The sequence below is a fragment of the Bombus bifarius genome, unplaced genomic scaffold (assembly GCF_011952205.1).
Source record: "Bombus bifarius isolate JDL3187 unplaced genomic scaffold, Bbif_JDL3187 scf7180000008504, whole genome shotgun sequence".
Taxonomy (NCBI): domain Eukaryota; kingdom Metazoa; phylum Arthropoda; class Insecta; order Hymenoptera; family Apidae; genus Bombus; species Bombus bifarius.
The window spans coordinates 1-24,223 of record NW_022884692.1 but is presented as its reverse complement, the minus strand read 5'-3'; the positions used below and the strand labels follow the sequence as shown (position 1 = coordinate 24,223).

At 41.9% G+C, this 24,223-nt stretch overlaps 1 protein-coding gene across 1 annotated transcript in view; it reads left to right on the top strand.

Moving 5' to 3' along the window:
• Positions 1-19,795, top strand: part of LOC117213152 (titin) — a 58,957-nt gene extending 39,162 nt beyond the window's left edge. The window contains exons 3-7 of the mRNA XM_033458503.1: positions 6,177-6,224; positions 6,588-7,061; positions 7,411-7,692; positions 7,787-18,995; positions 19,498-19,795. Coding sequence (XP_033314394.1) covers positions 6,177-6,224; positions 6,588-7,061; positions 7,411-7,692; positions 7,787-18,995; positions 19,498-19,600 — 12,116 coding nt within the window. The 3' untranslated portion in view covers positions 19,601-19,795. The remainder of the gene's footprint in view (positions 1-6,176; positions 6,225-6,587; positions 7,062-7,410; positions 7,693-7,786; positions 18,996-19,497) is intronic.
• Positions 19,796-24,223: the final 4,428 nt, after the last annotated feature.

The following is a 24,223-nucleotide window of genomic DNA, read 5'->3' as shown; positions in this document are numbered from 1 at the left end:
TGAGGTCAGCGGCGGTCATTCGACAAAAGGTATGGTATAACGGAACGCGTGGGTGCAACTTCGTCGTGACACGGATTAAATGATCGTATTAATTTCTCTCTGCCTCTGGCACGGGTCCTGGAATTCGAGGCTCCTCTCCTGGGAAACGGTCTTCGTGCTTTAAACGCGTGACACCGGACCTTTCTGCGAATTTGCCTAGTTGAACGTGACGCGCACAGGCTCACTAAAGTATTCGAACAGTTACGAGTACATTTTATGAATATATTATGCGCGCTGTAGGTAACATTTGAAATTTCATCAACGTCGTTACGGGACTCGATTATGATGATTATATTGGTAAAGTTTGGAACATATTATCGGAAAATGTACTTTGCAGTCGATCACATCGAATCTTCCGAGATTTTTCAATTTTGTTGAAATGCTTTCTTGAAATACCGTCCTTTACAGATCACAAATGATAGCTTGCACTTCGTTTCAGCTCAATCAAACAATCACATATTATTTACGATGAAGCGAAACCAATATTTCGTTCTGAATGGATTGAAACCATCGCTATAGCAAATCCTATGCCTCCATTAATAAAACATTATAAATCATTTCCTTTGAAGTTATTATCTCTAAGAAAACTTGTTTGCTAATAACTAAACGATGTTTCGAAGATAAAGAATAATACGTAAAACAGGAACCGATGAATCGATAGATTTACAAGCAGAAGAGCTTCCGAATCTTACGAAAATACGTTTTCATCTTTGTTTTCTGAAGTAACCAACGACGATGAACATCTGCATTCAGTAACCACAGCTGTGCCATCGTTCATAACAGAACCGCAAGAAGAAGTTGCACTTGCTACCAGTTATTCCTCTAGCCACCTGTCTTCGAATCTCATTCTCGTTTTACCGTAGCTTGGCGATATTGTAAGCGGCAATAAACTCGATTGAAAATAGGAGATAATTTATAATTGTCCTCGAAACAGCCCCGTTGCTGCGAGCGAACGTTTGCGATATTACGCCAGAACCGGTTAGTCAACTTCTCTTAATGCAACACGCTCGATACCAATGACATTGACATTGAATGTCGGAAGAGCACAAGTAGTGATACTTTCCGACCCATTAGGGAAGCTTTAATTTCTCACGTAAACGCTAACGACGATAGTCATTCGTCATCATTTGCCATTCGTACAATTTATCGTCGCGTGCGAAGAGCTTGTGTATGTTAATGTTAGAAAGTATCGTTCTAAACATGGGATAATGAACAAGTTAATCGAGCCTCTTTGCGAAAAATGGTAAACATAAATGCTAGAAATTGAAAATTATTAATCATGTTGATTTACGCGAGATTGCTAGATGATTTTTCACTGTTTTTGTAGCTTCTGTTGAGAGAAGAGCTTCCTTCTATGGACGACCTAATTATTCAGGCATTAGTGGGTATTTGATAAACGAGTAGCACACTGATGATTAATGAAACTCGCTAGTTAACCTAATCGTAGAACTTATCCTAACCTAACTATAAATATCAACTCTTCCATAATAAAGTGATTACCTACTTAAGGAAAATATTAGATCTTATCAGAAGGATGCAATAATTATGTATAAAATGCACATCAATGTACCGCCAAAAAGTTTGGCTTCACTTTTATCATCTCCGATTTATGGGAAGAATATGAAGCACAAAATATATTGTAGAATATAGTTCGCTATTTCATGTTTCTTTTCTACTACGTTATCATGTCCAGCTTTTATTTTAGTACAAACAGTAACATTTCATTACTCTTTCGTTTCCCATTTGAAATTTTCTTAATTCAATAAATCTTCAAAATCGCAATGAACCATAATGAACTTTCCAGAATCGTAACTTTATACATCATCCAAATGTCAACCAACAAACCAAATACTACCGACAAAATACTAATGACAGAAAGTTACGAAGTTCTCGGTCTTCCAGTCAAAGAGTCTGTTCGTAATAGAGCTTTTCATCTGACGCAACAAGGGTTGCAATTACTTCATTGTGTTTTTCATCTTCCATCGCCATGAAGAGAAATCCTCATGGCGGTTGCGGTGCAGGGTAACCGCGACCTTGGGAGACACGTAGTGCAGAATTTCGTGCACGCGATACGCGCCGGGAAGCAGAAAGCCAGGTGCTCATCAGAGCGTGTGCGGTTGATGGTAATGAACTTTCGCGAGGCAAGGCCGCCGGGATGATTTCATAACGCGCGCGCAATGCCTTTGCTCTCGCTCGCCTGACCAACCTCCACAAACTCTCTCTCTCTCTCTCTCTCTCTCTCTCTCTCTCTGGCTCTCTCCTCTTTTCCTCTTCCGAGACCGCAACAGCTCGTTGTACGAGCCGTTGAACACACGCTCGACCGAGAGGGAAAGAGAATCATAAGACTCGGCAATAAAAAGCTCGATCGAAGGAGCGAGTAAGAGCTAAATAACCGGAGAACATTGACTTATATAATGAATCGTGCGTCTCTGAGGATGAATAAGAGCTCGGCCTCGATTACCGTTCCTACGAGAACGTATGAATTTTTTCCTCGCCACACGAGGCGAGATCGCCATTATTGTTCAGAGATAATTCAAAGGCCGTCTGTTTGTCCTTGGTTAATTACATGCAATGCAATTCCGTGGTCGAAGAACCTGTACGTGGAACGAAACGACCGGAACTTTCCTTCTTCGAGAAGCATATGTACTTTGCAAGTATCTCAATTAATTTATATTAGTTTCTTGATCGAACTGTTACATATTAATGATAAATTAATAAATAGAGGCAGCAACGACTTTTTTTTATAGATTACAGATTGAAATGAAATATTATTGTTGTTAGAGTTCATCTTTCCGGGAACAGAAATATCTCTGACAGTCAATAATGCCGTTACTCCGTCAATTTATTCCACTTAATTCGATCGACTCTTTAAATCGATCAGGATCGAACCACTGGACAAACGGGTTACTTTTTTCGATCTTCTGCATGAAAATTGAATACAGAAGAAATTCACAACAAAAAGAACCGGTTCTCCGATATCTTTCGCCCTGCTGAGCGAACAAATTGTTTATCCCAACAATACAAAAACTTTCTTTGTGGCACCTGTCGTCCCTTCGTCCATTTACATGGCCGGATAATGTCAGTAAGCAGAGACAATGTAACGGGTCCTCGACAGACGTTCATCTAGGTTCTTGCAAATGCGGAGAAAAAAACCGGGCACAGTTGCCGTAAATTTGCTCGTTCATCGGTTGTCCGTTCCTGTTGAATGAATACAGAGTGATCCAAGATTGTAATCTCGTACGACACGCCGACACCACGATGAAGCCTTACTTGCTGGCAAGGGCCGAACGAGCCGTAATAATTTAGCACGACCATCGTGCAAGACAAGAATCGTCTCGATGGAGCAACTTATATATAGTATGTATATGTAGATATATATGTATACGCGTAGTACGTGCTGGGTCCGTGTAACGTGGAGGCACGCGGCTGGGATCCGTTCGTGGGACTCGCGACAGAGACACGGATGGGCCTTCCATTCACAGACCACGGTGTGCTTCCCAGTACAATTCAATTCGCTGGAAACCGACGCCTGCTGCACGCTCCGCACAGCGCTGGAATGCTGATTCTCGAATATGCCTTGGCTTGCCGAGCAAAGCACGTAGGATGGAAACGCGAATCTTCTACCGTGGCTGGCCGGGAACACCGTGCGGAAACGCACACGCCGCGCATTTCAACCTCGCGCCTTCGAGTCGCGGATCGACTTCCGATCGAGCGGTCTCCACGTCGTAGTGCTCGTCAGCTGGGATATAGGTTTTTTGGTCGAATCTGGAACGAAATGTGATCTGATTCATTGTGAAATAGAAAGGAAAATTTTTGTATAAAGAAAATCATCTGCATTCGTTACGTTCTTTCGGAGTGAGTGCATCTTAACGATGAATGGAATAATGTAATAATAGAGTTTATGGAACATGGAAATTTAAATAAAAATGGATTGAACGAACATACAATTTCATTCATGTTAGAAAAGTTATACCAATTCAGCAATTGTTTTCTATTTTTTTAGATATATAAGATTTGTAAATGTTTAAAGAACTATTACATCTTTTAGGTCTATTATGTTCTAAAGAAGTTCTAAGATAAATGTCAATGTTTGAAAGGAAGCTTGAAATTAATTTGAATTTCAACGTTTCGAAGCTACGTCATATGATCAATATTCAATGAAATATTGTCTGTCGAAGAAAGATTCCACTTCGCACTAATCAGGTCTATTCGACTCCAGTCACCGAGATGATGGTATTAAAATTTATCAAGGTAGTCGATTTGAAAAAAAGGAGATCGTAATATGAGCCATAAAAGAGTTCGCGAAACATCTTCAGCGCCATATAATAAATCTGCCAGCACGGTTCGTTCAATGAAGGGATCATGCTGGACATTCGAATCCTTCGCCTCGCAATGCACGTATCCGCGTACGGAGACGTTTTGTGCATTTCAAAGAGTTCCTGGACGGTTTTCAAAGAAAAAAGTACAAGCAGAGACTTTCGAAAAGAGGACGGCGCGTCATTTGCGAATTCGTACATTCTCCACATTCACGTCAGTAGCTTATGAAACAAGTATCTCGAAATCAAAGTACACACACAGAATAGATAGAGAATAGAATCACCATTATTGAAATATTAGAAACATTCGCAGTTCAAAAACTGTATAGCAGAAAAATATTCTAATAAAGATTTATAACAATAAATTCTGAAAATATTCTGAAATGTGAAACGATCACAGAAAGAAACAATTATTCCTCTATTCAGCCTATTGTATCTTTATTAATCTCGATACAAATTCTAAGGAATTCAATTTTCAGAAAAACCACCTATCTAATATTAAACAGTAAAATCCTGTATCAAAAGACTTCTGTCTTTCCGTTCTATCTAAAGTCTCTTGCAACTAGTTCGGCCAATAATAGCTTCGTACTTTCCAAATTCTTTCGTAACCAATATCCAACTTTCATTCTAAGAAAATCTGGCTTCGTTGAAATTCGCAATAAACGCGAGTCGAAGACGTAAACCGGAAAAAGAGAACATCCTAGAAAGAGAAGATCCTATCGGCGAATAGAGAGGCTTATTGTTCGAGTAGGAAGAATGGCGAGAAGCGATTGTACCTTGCAAAGGGTGGCGTGTCGCGTTTCACAAACAATCGAACTCTCGAGTCGCGCGCGCAGCACTTCAATTCCGAAGAAATTGCAAAAACGACGCCGTGTAAGGCGAACGATAAAGACGAAACGAAAGCGAAAGATAGAGATAGAACGAAGCTTGTGCACGTGCGTTTCTACTATGGATTCGTCGACGGTGAAAACTAGCAAGGATATAAGGATAAACGAATGGCAAAGACAGAGCAAGAGATAGAGTGAAAAAAATAAAAGAATTCTGTATTCCATGCACACTCGGCATACAATTCGTTCGACTGGGGCGAGGGTGTTAACGAGAATTCGCCCACGTACGCTCGCGCCATATGACGCTTTGACTCACTCCGTTGTTAAAGCCCGGCTCACCCTCCGGACAAACGCATCCCGCCGGTAATTACTATGATAAACTGCATGCAGAGACACGACTCGTCTCCCTATGAAATTTCATGGGAAATAGAGTTCCTTAGATTATTTAGCCTCGTACATACGCTATTTCAACGTTGGAATTTCCATAATGAATTCCAGGAAATGAATATTATTTTCGTGCTATGTACAACTCTGTTTATAAGTATTTCTATGCGTCTGGAAAAATTAAGAAAAATCTGAGAAATCATTAAGGAATTATTAAAATGTTTAAAAATTGAAAAGTTCGATACTAGTAAAAAGATATATATTTTGTTAATTTTGATAAATTGATCGATAATTTGAGCGAAATATGTAAATATAGAAACAAAATTAATATTTGGTACGGGATTTACACACTTTTCCACTAAATCAATTATTTCCTATTTACATGTTTGGCACGCGTACTATTCATAATTTAAGCGCTGCAAGTATTATCACCTTTGAAATCTTAGAGTATTTTTAATATAGCTCTCAAATCAAAGAACTGTGGGAACTAAGTTGAACTATAAATACAAACTCCTGCTAATAATTTGTGTGAATTATTACGTTTGAATAGGAAATCATTGGATCATATAATGAGAACATGAAATGAAATGTATATATTTTTCTGTTACAGCGCCTGTATATGACCAGGATAGCACACAAGTAGCAGAATACGATGGAGGTACGTACGCTGTGACGACTTTCATTACTCCTAATCTAATCAATGTACACGCACGTTACCGACGACGTGAGGTTAATTGTAGCTTCTATCGGAGTGGAACAGACAACACGTGCCATTTTAACGATTCAATTCTTTCAATGAATATTAAGAACGTCGTGCACCGTTTTAACCTTCAATATCACATATTCACATAACTCTGTAATGCATATTCTTTAATAGAATGCAATCTTTCATTCTCTTTAAACTAATTAGAAAAATTCAATTATTCTCTTTAAATCCAGTTCAACTCAAAAAATTTAATCTCTATATAAATTTAAAAGAAAAACACAAATAAGTGTTCCAAATAATTTTGTTAATTTACAGCCACAGCTGGATGCTACTATAACTTTCAACACTATGCGGAGGGCGATAGAATCATAACGAACGAGCCATGCCTGAACTGCACGTGCCACAATCGAATGCTGATGTGTTACTTGAGGGTTTGTCCCTTCACCAAGGCGATTGGCCAAGACTGCACGGTTGAAAAACGCCCGGATCAGTGTTGTCCTGTCATCACCTGCCCAGAAGTGCCGGTACAACTGTTGACCTCGACTACTAGCGCGCCAGCAATTTCCGGTTCTACGGCGGTCGGTTTCCACGACAATTATGGATGTAATATTGACGATCGGTTCTACGCGGATGGTGCCCAATTACCCACTGACCCTCAGAATCCTTGCGAACTCTGCTACTGTATCAGGAATAGGACTACTTGCGTCATGCAGGAGTGTACTTTACGTGTCGCTGGATGCAAGCCTGTTTATCAACCGGGAATTTGTTGTCCTGTCAAATATAATTGCGGTAAGTTTCTTGTAAACGGCATTAAACAGCGAAACATTATGATAAAAAAAATGTGAATTTTTGTTACACCATGTTACTTGCGTTATGAAAGAAACGTAAGATATCGACAAAATTTTGAAAAGCACTAATCCTCCCAAAGCATTTTCGTCGACTATGTAAACTATAAACTCTAACTAAGCTTACTTGAAAATTTTCTCCCTTCATTTTTTTTATTTAATTGATACAATAAGATTATTTGTATAGTAAAGATTCACTAATTGTATTGATCAGTATTCGGCAATTTTGATCATTCATCAAGATTAATTTCTGTATATGTTTCATTTGGATTATAACTGTAAATCTTCAACAGAATACGACGAGGAACTCGCCACGACGGTTGAACCAACGCCCGGTCTAATTATGACTACCACGATAGCCCCAGGAGCAACACCGCAGTGCTACCACGAAGGAAAAGTTTACGAGGACGGTGACTTGATCTACTCGACCCAGCCCTGTCAGCATTGCTATTGTTTCCGCGGTGACATCGCATGCGCTGTGCAAGATTGCGGAACACCGATGAAAACTCATGGAAAGAATTGCACAGCCTTGCCACCGCCGGAAGGAGAGTGTTGCCCGACCACGTATCAGTGTGGTAAGAAACAACTTCCTTTATTACACTGCTTAAACGCAGCGAACATTCCAACGTTCGCGAAACTAGTTCTATATAAACATTCTTTATTGCATAGAAGAAGATGGACATGGTGGATTCGTTACATTACCTAGAGGTGAGGAATCATCTACCGAGGAACGCGTTCCAGAAACTACAGCTGCAACTGTGACAATAGCTGAGAAAGAAGCACTGCATCCTGAAACAGCAGAAGAGACCTTCCCAGGTTCTGACAACGTCATTCCTCAAGATCACGAAATTGTAACCTCTCAAGCGCCAGTTGAAAACGCGCCGTCTACAGAAGAACCCAAAAAAGAAGAAGTTCCTTCTCTGGAAGAAACCGCTGCTCCAGAAACTCCAACAACTCAAAAAGAAACTGAAGATACTGTAGCAGTGACAGAAGCATCTAGCGCAGCACCAAAATTAACCGAATCTCCCGAGGGAACAAAAGCCGAAGCGACGGAAGCACCATCAGTAGAAGAAAAGGGCGAAGAAGTGGCCACTACACCTGCAGAAGAAACTACTCAAGAAGTCACCGAAATATCAGTTACAAAAGAAGTACCAGAATCGTCACCAAAACTGGAGACTACACCGCAAGAGGTAACTACGGCAAGAGGGGAAGAAAGACCAGAGGTAGTTACTGAACAAGCAATGCCAGAAGAAACACAAACTGAAAGTAAAGTGCCTGAGGAAGCACAATCTGAATTGCCAAGCGAAGAGAAACCAACGAAAGAAAGTGTGACTGTTTCGGAGAAAGAGCCAAGTGTTACTGAAGAGACAGTACCTACAGAGGAGCATCCAGTGGAGGAAGCTAAGATGCCTACGCAAGCACCAGAGTTTCCAAGCGAAGCACCAGAAGTTCTCAGCGAAGAAAAGGGAACATCTCCAGTTTATGAAGCAGAAGCGACAACAGTTAAAACATTGGGCGAAGGGGAAGTAACTGAAGCAGTCAAAACGACTAAATCTCCTGCCACTGAATCAGAACAGGGACTGTCTACAGAGGCACCCATTGAAGAGAAACCAGAAGAAGCCGCAACGCCTGAGACTGAAATAACAACTGAGAAATCTATTGAAGAGGTTCCAAGTACAGAACAAGTTCCCCAAAAACCTGAGCAAGTTCTCGAAGAAGAAAAGGAGAAACCAATGGAAGTGAGCACGGAGCAATTACCTACAGAAGTGCCTGCAGCGCCGGTAGAACACGGTATAGAAGCAATACCTACAGAAGTTCCAGTGGAACAGAAAACAGAACTACCAATATTTGGACACAAGGTTCCTGAAATGCCTGGTCTGGCTCCCAAGAAGGAAGATATGATTCCTCCTGAAGTACCGGAAACTAGTGAGCATCCAGCTGTAACAGAAGAGTACCACATGGAAGAGGGAACTCCTGTAATTCCAGAACGTGGTCCACCAGGTATCTCGATTACGGAACGTGTACCAGAGAGCAAGGCAGAAGATAAGGATGCAGTAACCGAAATTTACGTTACGGAAGGTTATGTTGACATGAAGCCACCAGAATTCCATGTACCAAGCAGTCTCGTAACTGAAGCACCTGAGCAGAAAGGTTCGTCCATGTATGTACCTACAATTCACGAAACAACAATTGCTCCTAAACAAGAAGCTGTTCCTATAGAAGAAGGAACTACAGTGGAAGCGCAATTGCCCGAAGAAGCGCCTTCGTCCACTTCGATTGTGCCAGAGAAGGCTATAGAAGGTGTTCCTCCGGTTACGGAAGCTGGTGAAGTTCCGGGTGAAGAGAAAGGGGTAGCAGAAGCTGCTGCGAAAGGCACTGAATCTAGCCCTGCAACAGAGATTTCAACATCAGCCCCGGAAATTCCAGAGGAAGTACCACAAGAAACTGAACGACCTAGTTTGCCAGAGGAACAAAGTACGGAGACATCGTCTTCCGAAGTTTCACCGGCAAAAGAGTCTTCTGAAGAACGAGAGTCACCGACAAAGGGACTGACTATCGAAGAATCTGGAGAAACCTCTTCCGAAGAAGTGAACGATTCAAGTGAAGAAATTACTGCTTCCAAAGAGAAACCGGCTGAAGAAGCCGAGAAAGCACCTCAAGAACACGTATTTGAAATATCGGTTCCAACTCCAGCTATAACAGAAGAATATCCAACTGAGCAACCAGCTATCGAAGAGCAAACCGTAGGAACTGAGAAAATAAGTACAGAAGTCAACGCAGTTCCAGAGGAGAAACCTGCTACAGAACAAGAAGAACAAGGTACTGTTGCGCCGGGAGAAGCTTTGCCAAGCGAAAAGCCTGGTATAATTTCGGGAGCTCATGAAGAACAGGCTACTGAGAAACCAATTACTGAAGAGGAATCTCCAGTTACTAAGGAAGCTGACAAAACAATAAGTATAACACAAATACCCCCCAGCGAAGGTGAGCGACCTGAAGCAAGTGAAAAACCTGTCGTTGAAGAAATGCCAAAAGAAATAACGATTTCAGAACTCGAAGGTTCACCAGTAACTCAGGAAACGACGGAGGCTGAAAAACCAACGGAAGGCACTCTAACAATTACAGGTCACCCAACCATGGAGCCAGAAGAACAGAAAACAGAAGCACCAGAGGTTAGTGAACAACCAGCTCTTGAGCAAACTGAAGCACCGATAACCAAAGAAACATCATCTGAAGGAATAGTGCAAGAAGAACAAAAAACGGAGCAGCCAACGAAGGAAGAGGGTCCAACTGAAGGACCAGTGACTCCATCTCCGACAGAGGAATCAATGACTGAAGAATTAGCAAAGGAAGGAACACAAATTCCTATAGAGGCGCATCAGCCAACTAAACCTCCTATTACTGAACGTAAAGAAGATGAAATGGGTGCAGAAAAGTTGCCTGAGCTGGAAAAAGGCATTCAGAAGCCATCTCTTGAAGAAGAGAAGCCAACTGGAAAGCCTGTAGAAGAAGAAGAAACTGCTGTGGCAGGAGAAGCTCAAATAACTGAAAAACCCCTTGAAGATCATAAACCTGTTGAGAAACAACCAATCGAGGGATCCGCAGAAGGAGAACAACCAGCGGAAGAAGAGAAACCAGCTGAAGAATCTGTTGAACAAAAACCTGAAGAAGAAGAGAAAACAAGTGAAGAAAAACCAGAGGAAGAAGGAAAGACAGTGGAAGAGGAGAAAACAACAGAAAGTTCTATTGAGGAGGAGAAACCAACTGAAGGACCTACTCTAGAGAAAAAACCATCTGAAGAGAACGTTGCAGAGGAGAAACCAACCGTGGGTCCTATAGCAGAGGAAAAATCAACTGAAGGACCTGCTGCAGGAGAGAAACCAACTGAAGGACCTGTTGCAGAGGAAAAACCAACTGAAGAAGCTGTTGTCGAGGAGAAACCAACTGAAGGTCCCGTTGCAGAGGAAGTACCAACTGAAGGACCTGTTGCAGAGGAAAAACCAACTGAAGGACTTGTTGCAGAGGAAAAGCCAACTGAAGGACCTGTTGCAGAAGAAAAACCAACTGAAGGACCTGCTGTAGAGGAAAAACCAACTGAAGAGCCTGTTGCAGAGGAAAAATCAACCGTAGGGCCTGTTGCAGAAGAAAAACCAACTGAAGAGCCTGCTGTAGAAGAAAAACCAACTGAAGAGCCTGTTGCAGAGGGAAAACACACTGAAGCACCTGCTACAGAAGAGAAACAAACTGAAGGACCTGCTGTAAAGGAGAAACCAACTGAAGGACCTGTTGCAGAGGAAAAACCAACTGAAGGGGCTGTTGCAGAGGAGAAACCATCTGAAGCGCCTGTTGCAGAGGAGAAACCATCTGAAGCGCCTGTTGCAGAGGAGAAACCATCTGAAGCGCCTGTTGCAGAGGAGAAACCATCTGAAGGTCCTGTTGCAGAGGAGAAACCAGCTGAAGGACTTGCTGTAGAGGAAAAACCAACTGAAGGACCTGCTGCAGAGGAGAAACCAACTGAAGGACCTACTGCAGAGGAAAAACCAACTGAAGGACCTACTGTAGAGGAAAAACCAACTGAAGGACCTGCTGCAGAGGAGAAACCAACTGAAGGACCTGCTGCAGAGGAGAAACCAACTGAAGGACCTACTGCAGGGGAAAAACCAACTGAAGGACCTACTGTAGAGGAAAAACCAACTGAAGGACCTGTTGCAGAGGAGAGACCAACTGAAGGACCTACTGTAGAGGAGAAACTAACTGAAGGTCCAGTTCCAGAGGAAAAACCAACTGAAGGACCTGTTGCGGAGGAGAAACCAACTGAAGGTCCTGGTGTAGAGGAGAAACCAACTGAAGGTCCTGGTGTAGAGGAGAAACCAATTGAAGGACCTGTTGCAGAGGAGAAACCAACTGAAGGTCCTGGTGTAGAGGAGAAACCAACTGAAGGACCTGCTGAAGAGGAGAAACCAACTGAAGGACCTGCTGAAGAGGAAAAACCAACTGAAGGACCTGTTGCAGAGGAGAGACCAACTGAAGGAACTACTGTAGAGGAAATACCAACTGAAGGACCTACTGTAGAGGAAAAACCAACTGAAGGACCTACTGTAGAAGAAAAACCAACTAAAGGACCTGTTGCGGAGGAGAAACCAACTGAAGGTCCTGGTGTAGAGGAGAAACCAACTGAAGGTCCTGGTGTAGAGGAGAAACCAACTGAAGGTCCTGGTGTAGAGGAGAAACCAACTGAAGGACCTGTTGCGGAGGAGAAACCAACTGAAGGTCCTGGTGTAGAGGAGAAACCAACTGAAGGATCTGCTGGAGGGGAAAAACCAACTGAAGAACCTGTTGCAGAGGAGAGACCAACTGAAGGACCTACTGTAGAGGAAAAACCAACTGAAGGACCTACTGTAGAGGAAAAACCAACTGAAGGACCTGCTGTAGAGAAAAAAGCAACTGAAGGGCCCGTTGCAGAGGAGAGACCAACTGAAGGATCTGCTGTAGAGGAAAAACCAACGGAAGGACCTGTTGTGGAGGAGAAACCAACCGAAGGGCCTATTGCAGAGGAGAAACCATCCGAAGGGCCTATTGCAGAGGAGAAACCATCCGAAGGGCCTGTTGCAGAGGAGAAACCAACTGAAGGACCTGCTGTAGAGGAAAAACCAACTGAAGAGTCTATTGCAGAGGAAAAACCAACCGAAGGGCCTATTGCAGAGGAAAAAGCAACCGAAGGTCCTACTGCAGAGGAGAAACCAACTGAAGGACCTGTTGTAGTGGAAGAACCAACTGAAGGACCTACTGTAGAGGAAAAGCCATCTGAAGGGCCTGTTGCAGAGGAGAAACCAACTGAAGGACCTGCTGCAGAGGAGAAACCAACTGAAGGACCTGCTGCAGAGGAGAAAGCAACTGAAGGACCTGTTGTAGAGGAAAAACCAACTGAAGGGCTTGTTGTAGAGGAAAAGCCAACTGAAGCACCTGTTGCAGGAGAAAAGCCAACTGAAGGACCTGCTGTAGAGGAAAAACCATCTGAAGGGCCTGTTACAGAGGAGAAACCAACTGAAGGACCTGCTGTAGAGGAAAAAGTAACTGAAGGACCTGTTGCAGAGAAAAAGCCAACTGAAGGACCTATTTCAGAGGAAAATCAAACTGAAGGGGTTGTAGAAGAGAAACCAAGTGAAGCCACTCCTTCTCAGGAAACTGTACCAGTATCTGTAGAAATTCCAACTGAAATTCCAATCGAAAAGAAACCTTTTGAAACTCCTGAAACAGCACCTACGGAAGTTCCTAGTGTAGAAGAAAGTTCTAGTTCGTCTGCTCCGAAAGAGGTACCTGAAGTGTTGACAGAACTTCCAGAACAAAGTTCAGAAGCTGCCATCACCACAGCTACGGAAGAAGTTTCGCACACCGAGGAAGCACAAACAGTGAGTAGTATATCACAAGAGCAAACAACAAAAAGTCCCACTATTCACGAAGGAGCTTCTACGGAACCAACTATACAAGCTTCAGAGCAGCCTACCGAGGAAGAAAAACTACCAGAAGGAATCACTCAAAAACCAGAATTACCTGCTGAAGCATCAACAGCAACTATTCAAAGTGAAACAACCGAGCAAGAAGCTAAAGTGCCTGAGGTTGGTATCATGACTGAAACCCCTGAAGTCTCACCGGTTGAACCTGGAGCTGTTAAGACAACAGCAGCACCACCTGAAGAAACGAAATTACCAGAAGAGGAACAGAAAGTATCTATTCCAGAAAAAGCTCAAACTGAAACTCCATTGAAAGAAGAGGGAACGACTCAAGCTTCTCAGAAGAAGGAATCAGAGGCTCCTATTACAGAAGAAAAAGTTCCAGGTGTATCGCTTGCAACACCCAAAGAAGAAGAAATTCAGGAGACCACACCTTATGCAGAAATAGCGCCGAAGGCTACAACTGAACAAATAGCCGAACAATCCACTCTAGCTGAAACAATTCCAGAAAAAGGACTATCCACAGAAGCTCCTTATATACCACCAGCAATTCCAGGAGAAGGCAATTGTCTCGTCGAAGGACAATCTTACAGCAACAACTCTATAATTCCTCCAGCCAATCCTTGTCAGCTTCAATGTCGTTGCATCAGTAGCATCATTCAATGCGACCTTGTTCAATGCCCACCACCTCCCAATCATTTATCGAACTGTATGCCAATTTATACTAGCAAGGATGCCTGCTGCCCGATGTACACCTGTGACTCGACGCCTACAGCAGGGTTAGAGTCCGATAATCATATGATCGAACACGAAACGCCTAAATACGAAGAGGAACAGAAAACTGTATCACCGACAGCTGAAGTTCCAGTGAAGGAAGGCACAACGGAAGCTATCAGGGAACATTCGACTATGGCACCAGAAATGCACATATCCCATGAAGAAACGACTGAACAGACACATGCACCTGGTTTCTCCGAAGAAAAGCAAACGACGCCGAAATCTGCGGAACCTGAACACGTACAAACGGCTACCGTTGGAGAAGCTGCAAAAGAACCTGAAGAACAAACTCTTAGTCCAGTATCTCCACAGATAGAGTCTTCTAGTCAAATACCTCCAGGGGAAGCGAAAGAAACTTCACCAGAAGTATTAAGCACTCCTATGAAAATCCCAGAGGAACAGGTAACCAAGATTCCATCTACGGAACAGCCGATCGAAGGGCAGGCTCCTGAAGAGCAACCTTCAAGTACTGCTGCGGGTGGGGAACAGACAGTTGTAACGACAGAAGGAGTCCAAGAAGAACAAACTTCTGTTGGAATTGAAAAGGAAGCTTCTACCACGATAAGGCCAACGGCTGAACAACCATCTATTCCATCTGCTGAAGAAGGAGAAAAATCTGTAGAAGGCGAAGAACAAATAACTGTTTCACCTGCAGTTTCAGAAGAAGGTATAAGCAAGGAACCTGAAGTACCAAGCTCTTCCATATTGCCAGAGGTTGCAGTGACGGAAGGTCAACCTTCAGTGAATGTTGAAACTCAAGGACCACTAGAAGAAGGCACTACTGTGGGCCCAGAATCGGTAACACAGCCCGAAGAAGAAGGAGTAAAGGAAACTAAGCCAGCTGAAGAGGAAAAACTTGCTCAACCTGAACAACCTACTACAGAAGGTGGATTGCAGACAGTCCAACCTGGTGAAGCAGAATCTGAAAAAACATCCATACCACCTGTTGAAGTGTCTACTTCACAAGAAGGTGTAACAGCAGGCGAAGAACATGAAGTGACTCATGTAGAACAAGGAACTGTTAAACCAACTGAAGGTGAAACACCCGTAACGGCAGAAATGGAAATGACTGCGCCTAGTGTGACTAAAGAAGGACCAAGTAACACAGAAGCACTCGAAGAAGGAATAACCACGCCGTCAATCATGGGTGCAGAAACTACAAGGGAACCAGAAACTGTTTCAGAAACTACTCCGGAAGAAGAACATGCCGTACCCGAAAGAACTGAACAACCTTTGATACCTACTACTTTAGCAGAAGACGGAATTAAGGAAACCGTAGTTAAGATGACTACGACAACGCCCGAAGAACAACCTGTGAAGTTACCCGAAGAACAGTTACCAAGTTCTACCGAAGCTGCTGAGGTAAGCACTGAGCAACCCTCAACATCCACTAAAACGGAGGAAACGGCAGAAAAAGAGGGGGTCACTGAAGGACAACTAAATATCGTTAAAATGAAACCTGAACAGGAAACTACACCGCTACGTGAGGAGCAACAACCTGAAGTAACACCAGCAGTGAAAGAAACAGCAGGATCTGTTTCACCTGTTGCAGAGGAAACTACACCATCGTCGGAAGCTACGCAATCTCCTGTATCTCAGGAAACTATTACAGAAGCAACACCTGAAGCTAGTACAGTGAGAACAGCTCCTGAATTGACTTCTCCTCAAATACAAACCGAACAACCTTCAATGGAGAAGGAAACTGGGGCACCTGCTACTGAAGAAGTGACTACAGAAGGAATTAAGGAACAACCTATTGAACCAGAGGAGCAACCGGGTACTGAAAAAATAAATATAGCTCCCGTTGGAGGTGAAGTGCCTGAAATTACAGAGCCAACTGAAGTTCCAGAAGAGGTAACAAAGAAAGAAGAGCAAGTGACAGAATCTGTGGTACCATCTGAGGAAACTACAATGCCAGTTGTAACTGTGGGAGAACAGAAACATGAAGAGGGAACTGAGGAACCAATTGTAAAAGAAGGTGTGACACCTGCAGAGACGACCAAAATGCCTGATATGGTAGGTGAAGGAATCACAGCTACAAGAAAAGAACAACCTAGTGCAACACTACCTCCAGTTGTGGAAATCAGTTCCACAGTAGCACCAGAAGAAATTCCAATTTTGCCAGAACAGACAACGGAAGGGCAGAAACCTCTAACAGAGGGTGTAACAGAAGAGAAGGGTACGACTGTGCCGAGTGAAATGGGTTCAACTCCTGAAGAACAATCTTCTGTGACGGAAGAAAAACCGGAAGAAGAAATGACGCAGAAGACTGGTGTATCGTCTGTAGAAGAAGCAACAGGCAAACCAATGGAAGAAGCAGCAACGAGCAAACCAGCGGAAGAAGCAGCAACGGGCAAACCAGCAGAAGAAGCAGCAACGGGCAAACCAGTCGTAGAAGAAGCAACAGGCAAACCAGTTGAAGAAGAAGCAACAGGCAAACCAGCGGAAGAAGTAGCAACGGGAAAACCAGTGGAAGAAGAACAGACGACTGTTGAAGAGCAAACAACTCCAGTAGAGGAAATCGTAAAGGTAACTGAAGTTGTTTCTAAGGCACCTGCCGAGGTTGGTTCTACTGAAATACCAGTGAAGATAGCGACTGAAGAAACAACAGAACAAGGACTATCTGCGATACCAGAAAAAGCACTTCCTACCGAAGGACCAGTGCAAGCTGCTGAAGGTCCTGTGCAAGCTACCGAAGGACCGGTGCAAGCTACTGAAGGTCCGCAAGTTCCCCTTCAAGCTCATGAAGAAGAATATTCGACCGAAGCTCCCGAAAACGTAACTCCTGCAGGAGAAGTCCCGACACCAGAAGTTCCAGAGAAAGAGATTCCAACTGCAGTACCAGAAGAAGCAATTACTACCGAGGCAGCAGAGAAAGAACTTCCTAGCGAAGTTCCAGAGGTAGCTCAACCTACCAAAGCACCAGAAGAGGTTCTTCCAGAAAAGGAGAAACCGACCGAGACAACAGGGAATGCTCTTCCTGAAGAAGAGAAGCCTAGCGAGGTAACTGAAAAGACACTTTCTGAAGAAAAGAAACCCACTGAAGTAACTGAGGAGATTCCTGAAGAAGGAAAGCCAGTCGAAGCTGAACAGCAAACAGTTGAATCCGAAAAAGAAGTTCCTCAAACTACTGAAAGTATTTCATTCCAAGAACAATTCCCTGAATTAGTATCAAGTTTGACTAAAATTCCTCAAGTTGAAGAACACACAACTAAGCTTCCTATCACTGCCGAAGAAGAATTATCACAATCAACTACACCAGTAGCTAAAGCTGAAGCAACATCTCTTCAAGAAGGAGAAGTTCCAGTGTCTCCAGTTGAAGCTACGGAAGCTACAACAAAGGAAGCTGAACCAAGTCAACCTTCAGAGGAAACACAGCCTGCAGTAACAGAAGCACAGCCTGCTGTAACAGAAGCACAACCTGCTGTAACAGAAGCACAGCCTGCTGTAACGGAAGCACAGCCTGCGGTAACAGAAGCACAGCCTACCGTAACGGAAGCACAGCCTGCTGTAACAGAAGCGCAGCCTGCGGTAACAGAAGCGCAGCCTGCGGTAACAGAAGCGCAGCCTGCTGTAACGGAAGCACAGTCTGCGGTAACAGAAGCACAGCCTGCGGTAACAGAAGCACAGCCTGCGGTATCAGAAGCACAGCCTGCGGTAACAGAAGCGCAGCCTGCGGTAACAGAAGCACAGCCTGCGGTAACAGAAGCACAACCTGCGGTAACGGAAACACAGCCTGGCATTCCAGAAGCACAACCTCCTACCAAACCAGCAATCGAAACTTCAACACAAGAAGCAGAAGAACGCCCAGGAACTGAAAAGGCTCCTGAGGAAGAGCACGCAATTTCAGTGTCAACGGAACAGTCTCAAGAAAAGAGTACAATTGAACCACCGCTTCCTGAAGAGCACAAAGAAGGAGAAACTCACGAGCTGCCAACGGAACCATCGGTTGAATCAGCCGAGGAAGAAGAAGAAGAGGTAGAAGAAGCTGCATTGCCGGAAGCTCCATCGACAACCGAGAAAGAAGAGCCATCTGAAGGTCAACTACCTAGTGGATTTGGCGAGCATCTTCCACCAGTGAATCACACATTTGAAACCACTGAACGACCTGTACAACCAAGTCTATACGAACGACCTACGAGTACTCTAGCTCCGCAAGTTCCTGAATATCCTGATCAATCGGTAACTGGTGAAGACAATCCACACTTCCCTCCACATGGTGGCAGTTACTTGAGTCCCGACGAAGATTACGACGAAGATGATCAAGCTATTTACGGACCAGGAACTTGCCGATATGGCGGCAAAGTCTATGTATCGGCGCAACAAATTCCAAGAGATGATCCGTGCGACTTCTGCTTCTGCTTCAGAAGCGACATCATTTGTCTGCAACAAAGCTGTCCACCGCCGATCCCAGGTTGTCACGAGGAACCGATCAGTGGATTCTGTTGTCCAAGATACGAGTGTCCTGTGTCAATGGCCACGTCGCTTAATATCACCACAACGACAACCACGACGACAACCACGTTGCCACCGCACTTCCACGCTCATGCATATAAGGGAGCTGCGAAACGAAGCGGCTGTCAAATTCGCGGACAAGCGTATCGTGTTGGAGAAGTTATTAGGTCCGCATCAGGACCTTGCCTTCAGTGCACGTAAGTTTAAAGTCTCTTTTTAAGTAATCATTATCATTTAAGGCTACTGTGTGTAAGTTATACTCAATAGGAATTACATATATCCCAAAAATATTATATTTTAATCAAATTCTATGTCATGTTCTAAACCGTATGTTTGCGGCTAGATTCTTTAGGAATCAAGTGACATACTGGCATGATATTAAATTATACTTCCTATTTAAAAATAACTACATCCGAAAACTCTACATTCTAACTATAGCAATATATGGCATCAAATGGTCCAACTACCAATCACTATCAAAAGTAAAAAAGCCACGAGCGAAATACTCATTGTCTTATAAAAAATTGTCCTCAAACCAGTAGTTTATCTCGAGCATATTCACAATCCCTGATTTTCAATGTAATCGTATCACGAAGAGTAATCTAATGAAAGTCTAATTGTTTTATAATCCGTGAATAATGAGAATTTTGCAATAGGTGTGACAATAATATTAATGAAACGAACGATTTTGAATTTCAGTTGCGGTGGTGATGGCAACATGAAATGTGATCCACGAGTGTGTAGTCCGGAGCCGATGTTGAGGCAAATGATCGCAGCAGCTACGGCCAGAAGGAGGAGATGAGCCGACCAACACGATCCCGGGGATCCGTCGAACAAACATACGCACAAGGAAGTCTAGAGCAGGATCAGTGTTGTATAAAAGTGAATTAAAAATATTCTAAACTATCTAAATGTCGCGGAAACACAGACTGTAATGTGCTTCGGCGATCACGAACTGAGTGGCCAAAACCGTAAACGTTTATATTATAATATTATATTATGTTATATAAAGAGAAAAAAAAAGAGAGAAAGAATGAGATAGAGATAGGAATAGAGAACGAGAGAGAGAGTGAGAGAGAGCGCGAGAGAGGGAGAGATCGATGAGCACGTGTAATGGAAGGGACTAAAGGAACAAAAAAGAAAGAAACGAAGAATTTAGCTATGTAAAACAAGGCTCGTTTTTAGTGCCAAACGTGAAACAGAAACAAGCAAACCAGTGGAACGAAAAGGGATATTAGTGGAGAAATATTTCGTGATAGTTCCATGTCTTACGCCATTATCTTTTTTCTTTTTTTTTTACACGTAAAAACGATGGTTATAAAGGAAGAGAAAAAGCGATTAATGAAAAAAAAGTTGCTGAACGTACGAGACTTATGACTGTGCCTTCGTCAGTGCCGACAACAGCGGCACTAAACTTTCGTTCCGTGACAGCCAGACACGGCGCTAATTTTAGCCACGATCATCGTCGTTGAAGCTTGATATTCTCGAGGAATCGTCGTTAGGAATTAAATGTGGTGATGGGATACAAACGATAAATGCGTTTCAATCGAACGCGACCAAAAAAAGAAATAAATAGATAAAAAAGCGAAGAAAATATACGAACCTTGGTACATACGAAACGATTTCCTATACAGTGACATTGTAACAGCAATATCAGAGATTGTACGAGGGATAACCACGAGATCTTTTTCTTAGCGTAAAGCCTTGTTGATTTCCCGCGTACGATCGAATGCGTGAGAATTCGATTCACGCGACAAGAAATGTAAGCGCCACGTAGCACATTGCTCTTGTAATACCACTGTAAAAACTTGAACAACGATGATCCAAGGCGATCTGCCGTACGATCGCGATAGATCCAAATCGTTTCATGGCTGACACGCGTCGTGCGCTAACGATCAGTCCACATCTACTCACGTCTGCTGACGTTCACGCGTGTTCGAATGCGATCGATAAGATACTAGAAATATCAACGCCGCAGATCCATGACAAACTTTCCAGTCAATAATTTCTTCCAACTATTTTTTACGCAACAACATTCCTCTATAGAATTTTTATAATATCCTTCGTCTTCCTATAAATCACGAACGCGATAATACTCCGAATGTATAGAGTTGGTGGGAAAGACGTATTAAAATTATAAAATCCACTAACCATTAAAATTTAAACACACCATGTCAACTGAAAATTATTTCTTGCAATATATTTCAAAAAGTTTTTACAATATGCATATAATTTAGAATATAGATTCCAGACATACGTAACTTGTTATTCTTTTGATACATAAATTTGAAATATCATTTTATAATGTTTAGAGTTTGAGATTCAAGGCGACGTCAGTCGTCGTTTAATATATCGATTCCACCAATTGTACATACGAGTAAATTCCTTTCCTTATCGCGATAGATCCGTGTAATAAGCTAAGATCGTATTCAAGCACGCGCAGCTGTATGTGTGCGTGCGTCTGTGTGCATGGTACATTTATATGTTTTAAAGATAAAATGAAAAGAAAGAAAAAGCCACAAAGACAAGACGAAAGGTACGCGTATCTCAAAGCTCAAACAGCGGCTCGCGCGGAGGACCGAACGCGAATTTGCTTCTCCGGCGAGCTGGCGTCATTATACATATATATATAAATATATATATAAATATAAATATATACATTTATACGATTCTTTATACACACTGTACCCCCTAAAATAATAACACTTAACGATGTTCTATACGTTTGTATGAAAGCATATTAATTATATCTATACGATGATTGTTCTTCGTTCTCTAGTCTCAAAGTGTCGCGGGGATTGTGGTTCTACGATATAACGTGTCCACCACTTCACTCCTGCGATTTATCCGTAAACAGTCAATTAGAATTTGATACCCATTTTACTAAGCCATACCGCGTGGAAAACACCCGAGGAACAAGCGGAAAGTGTTCGTTCACATATACAAGGAGTCGAATGTGGAACACATTGTCAGAAACGCTTTGAGACTCCGGAACTTGGGGCCGTTTAGGTGTAATAGAACGAACGCTATTATTATCACAGAAAGTACCGCGCAAGATAGCTGTCCCTGTAATTTATAATACGAACGATAGACCACACGTATTAAAGTTCTGTCTTCCTGAAAAAATTCTGTCTTCAAGCGAATCTCGTCGAATACTTTTCTGTATATGCGTTCGTTAATTCAGCTCGTAATTTTCGCGGACAAACAATCGAACGTGAAACATTCGCGAGTAAACGCGGTCTGAAAAACACGAGTATGAATAGGGAAGAAATTTCTGCCGGAAGGAATTAGGAGAACGTAGTGTAACCATAGTGCTTCCAATGGCAACTCGATCGTGATATAAATGGCCATATTATTACTGTCACTGTCTCGAAGATTATCTTTACATACGTAAACACATCCGATAATAAAGTTAAAATACATAGAATTCACGAAAACCTTCTTTATATCTAAACTGTCTATGCGTCGATTTAGTCCAAAGACGAATATTTAAGGAGCATTTAAAATTAAGTAGAATCTTTGTACATGAACCAATGCATGACTAATGAGATTAAACATTCAAAATGAACGATTTGGTTGGTGATGTAGAATCCAGGTTGGTCGATTGACACGTTCAATGCATATCTGAATTGACCTACTTTTACAATATGTACATAAGGGAATTGTACGTTTTTTAAGATATTTTCCTAATAATTCATATTAAGCAAATACTTGAATTTTACGATATAGAAATAGATTTTCTAAAATAATTATTTGTGTATAATAGTTATATGAGAAAAGAAATCATGTTAAAAGTCACAAAATTTGAAAAAAATTTTTTTGGGATAGTCTCGCGAAGAACACATACATAAAGTTTTATGATACCGAAATAGGACTGAAATGAAAATGATTCATTAGCATATAGCATTACAGGTAGTGGAAATTGAATCATCAATGAACGTATTAATGATATATTTTTTATAATTAAAACACGGTCGGGTGGCCACCTTGCGCTATCTATTCGAGGAATGAAAGTTTTTATTGCTATTCATAAATGCAGTCCATTAGGATAGTACGATAGCACAATATCTTTCTATAAAAAAGTTGAAGCTAACAGAGCTCGACAATCTTCAAATATAATTTCCCCTGCGATTAAACGTGAACACGTTTCTCGCGTACGAACCAATCGTAATTTCAGTACTTACGCGCAATCGAATCGGCTCTTTTTTAAACTAACGATTTTAGTAATTAGTCGAGCCTAGTATTTATCTTAATATCCACTCATAGCGATAGTATATTATACGGGCTAAGATGCAACAAGGTCGTAATTTGAATCGTCGAATAGTGTTATCGACTAATGTTTTAGGACTGTAGGTAGAACCACATAGAACCCTATACTAAATTCAAAATTACACAATAAAAACAAATGACGAACTATGACTAATCTATTTCATTTATTAAGTAGACAATTAAATGACTTTTTAATAATTAGAAATTAGATTATTATTAATCATCATCTAATATTATTAAATAAAAAGCTAAAAATACAAATTAGTACTTTAATATATTAAAAAACAGAGGGATTTTAACATATGTAAATATAAATTTTTATTCCATGTATTACATACATATACATACATGGCCATGACAGTGGGTCCTTATGTGGTCATATTTCTATCGATTCCTTCGTCTCAGCACCATCATTACTGACTAATGAATACTGTCGACTACTGATAAGTTTCACAATCTCATTATATGGTGGCTCGTACTATACCGAAGGTAAAACGAGTATCGAGTTGTTACGACGGTACGTTTATATGATATAGATGTGTAACTGTAACGTAAGATATATTAATTATGATGAACACATAGGATGCATGTAATTAATTAACGACTGCGTGCTCAGCGTTGGTAAAAATCTTCCCCGTCGTGTCACAATCGATCAATCCGTCGCGGCTGACGAACGTGTTCTTTGACAACGCAAACGAGCCACGCACCTTTATACATATTATATATATAAATATAGATATATATAAATATAAATACATGATATTTATACACAGAATGACCAATTTTTATCTGGTGCCAATAATCTTCTAGCGCGAACGTTTACCGCGTTGCGATAGTTCTTCGATTATAGAAATCGATTTTCAATGGAAGCCGAATTGTAGATTAGAATTGATCATGCTGTGAATAGCGAGACGAATATTAACTATGCACAGTACGCGAATATACTCAAGATGCTCGTGATAAATTTCTCGGATATTTCTTCTTTCTGTTTTCTCTTCTTTCATTTCGTTCGTTCGTTTACTTTCTTCCTGCATCCTCTATCTGTTTCATTTTTGTAATCAATTACGAACGACCACGATGACAGTTATCCCCATTATTATCAGCATAATTATCCATTATTCGCCACGTGTAATAATATGTGATACATAAAGAAACG